The sequence below is a fragment of the Diplotaxodon limnothrissa genome, linkage group LG18 (genome assembly GCF_057381915.1).
Source record: "Diplotaxodon limnothrissa isolate DT_005_m linkage group LG18, D_limnothrissa_male_GT1.1, whole genome shotgun sequence".
Lineage (NCBI taxonomy): Eukaryota > Metazoa > Chordata > Actinopteri > Cichliformes > Cichlidae > Diplotaxodon > Diplotaxodon limnothrissa.
Window position 1 is genome coordinate 14,650,689 of NC_140613.1, and position 2,969 is coordinate 14,653,657.

General features: G+C 47.7%; 1 protein-coding gene across 1 annotated transcript; it reads left to right on the forward strand.

Annotated features, from left to right (window-relative positions):
• LOC146613282 (uncharacterized) lies at positions 1 to 2,969 on the forward strand. The gene has a single exon (XM_085377790.1). The coding sequence runs from the start codon at positions 765 to 767 to the stop codon at positions 2,967 to 2,969; it is 2,205 nt and encodes a 734-aa protein (XP_085233916.1). The 5' UTR covers positions 1 to 764.

Below are 2,969 nucleotides of genomic sequence, written 5' to 3' on the forward strand. Positions count from 1 at the left end.
TGCAGCCGACGGGTTGCTCTCCGGTGTCGGATAAATACCTCAGTGCAGGTCTGGGACCTTGAAAGGGTTTATTAGTAACGCCTTTCTAAACAAATTAAAAGGTTAAAGGCCTTGAGAATATTTTTTAGTAATATTCTCTAAACTACAGAAGGGTTAGGAAGGCCCAGAGGACTTTATTAGAAAAGATCCTCTAAAACTTAAAAAGGAGAAGTACTGGTTGGAGTCCAAAGGAGGGGTCCCTTTGATCAATAGGAGAAAACGGATCTCTTCTTAAAACCCCGATGATTTTAGTGTTTTAAATGTTTTGATGTTCTGTTTGATATTGGACACACATAAATACACGCTGAATGCTTGCTGTGGAACACTGGGCAGGACAGTTGGTTCTCCGTTGTTCACAGATTACACAATTAAAGGAACTAGGTTCCTCTTTTGGTTAAAATAATACACCACACATAGAATTTTTTTTTTACACATTTATTACATACATAAGGAGGGTAATGAGTGACTGCAGGTAATGTATGAAGTGTGAATGAGACGTGTGAACAAGGTGACAACCAACTAGCACCCCTATCAGGAAGCTCTAGGCAAGGTTACCCGCCAGACTCCGGTTTGGTAGAAGCTTGGTAACACCTGAAGGGATATTTCAGTGCTGACTCACCTTTAAAGCAGCGCCCCAGCTGTTAGTGCCTAACAGAGGCAGAAACCCAGCTGGCCCAAATTCTCCTTTAAAATCAATAAAAGAACACTCCTCCATTGACAGTAAAATGGATGGAGAATTAGATCGAGAAACTAATGATGATGGTTGGGGTCCCGGTGTGATTCTTAGCACATTGGGAGAACAATTAACATGTGTTGAGACAGTCATCAACTCCACACACCAGCCTAAAGAAGCAAAAAAGCAGAAAGAGTCATTGAGGAAAACAGCTGAAAGGTTAATGAAAGAAAAGGGAAAGGATGAGGGGAGTAGTGGTAACTGGGGAATAATTTGGCAGAATAAGGCTATGCAGGCAAAAGAGAAAGAGGAAGAAGCCAACTCAGCAGCAGCAGGTGCAGGTGTGATGAGCGGGGTGAGACACAGAAAGGAAGCAGATAAGCACGCAGGCCGCAAAGTTAAATTTAATCACTGGGTGTGTTTATGGGAAACTGCAAAACCACACATGAAGAAAAATAGGTCTCAGCCACCTCCCTATTCTGCCTCAACTCCTCCCTCAGCAGGCATATATCCGGTACTTAATATCTCTGGTGGAATAATGACTATTGGAGAAGAACCGCCCGTAGCTCCAACTCCCATAGATACCAAGCATTTTTGCCCAGGAAGCTCCTCTCTGTCGGCGACATCCTCAGCTAGTAGTAGAGCCCCCTCTTCTATATCCCACTGTTCTGGAACCGGATCTGAGGGCCTAACTGACCCATTTGCGAGCGCACCATTTGCGGTTCGAATGAACAGACAGGAACCCACTGAACAACAATTAACTGATCTAGAAGCAGCATTACGCAGCTGCTTAAATGAACATAGGTCAGTGGTCCAGGTGAATAATCGTGTTGCGTCAGCCCCTCTTTCCCGGTCCAACCCCTTTGCCAGTACTCCTGTCGCTGTTAAAGGAGATCTGACCGCTACTGCAAAAACTGAGCCTGGCACTTCACCAAATGTCACAGTTACCATGTCTTTGGTGGGCCGTCAGGATCCGGAAACACAGATGAGTTTAGCCCACGTTTTTGCTGACACTGCTAACCCACCAGGCAAAGAAACTGAGGATACTGATGATGAACTCAGTGACCTTAACAATACACCCCTCTCTACCTCTCCCAGTTTAGGATATCAGACTAGATCTAAGGGCCCTGTGCCTCAGCCTCCAGGCATGTTTCCCCTGGTCCAGACTAAAGCGCAACGTACACCAGTGTATCAACCTTATTCATTCGGAGATGTCCAGGCCCTAGTGGACAAACTCCCTGACATAACGGAGGGAGGGAATGCCTGGTTGGCTGGTTTGGATAAATACACAGCTGGACAGGACCTCGCACTGGGAGATTTTAGAGCTATTATAACTAGGTGCACATCCCGATCTCAGGCAGCGGACCTGGAACAAAATGCGGGTACTACCATGCATGAGAACGCGGTGCCACTAATGCAGGCCTTGAGGTTTATCGGACCGGCCCTGCGCAAACAATTCCCACCCAAAAATCAAGGCACCTTACAGAAATTTAAATGGGAGGGAAAGCAAAATCCCACCAATTATCTAAATCAGGCTGTTGAAGACTGGGTGAACCATACAGGTCATCACCCCAGTAGGACTTGTTCACAGAGCATGTGGTTTAGAAGGGCGGTGCTGAGGGGCATTCCGGAGTCAGTAAGCCAGAAAATGGAGGATAATCCTGATTTGCAGGACTGTGACTTTGCAATCTGGAAGAAGCATTTGATTTTTAATCTTAACAAAGTGCAGATTAAGTCTGATGATAAAGCAGAGAGCGTCGAAGATTTACAGTTGCAACTGTTGAAGGTTCAGCTGCAGAAAGCTAAAAACGACCTGGGTGGAAAAGGTGACAAGCCTAAAAAGCAGCTTGTGGCCGCTGCGGCTCCCCCTCCTGGTCCAGTTGCCCCTGATTTGTATCCGAACCCATGGCCAACTGATCCACAGCCCCCCCAGTATGGTGCTTATCACTCCCCGGCCCCTTATGGGCAGAGAGGTTCCCCATTTGGAGGAAACAGAGGTGGTTTCAGGGGAAGGGGTCAGATGGGAGGTGGTAGGGGAGGCCAGATGTATGTTTGTTTCCGGTGTGGACAACCTGGACACTGGGCTAAAGCGTGCCCTTTGAACCCGGCTGCTGGAAGAGGCAGGGGAGCCCGTGGTGGGCCCTATCAGCATCCTGGCCACAGAGGTGGACCTCGTGGTGCTTTAGTTGAAGTGCCCCCGGCCCCACAGATGCCTGTGATGGGGTGGGAATACTACGAGGGTGGTCCCCAGCTATAG

Excerpts from the sequence above, each read along its gene's own strand:
- LOC146613282 (XM_085377790.1), top strand. The coding sequence starts at position 765 with ATGGATGGAGAATTAGATCGAGAAACTAATGATGATGGTTGGGGTCCC.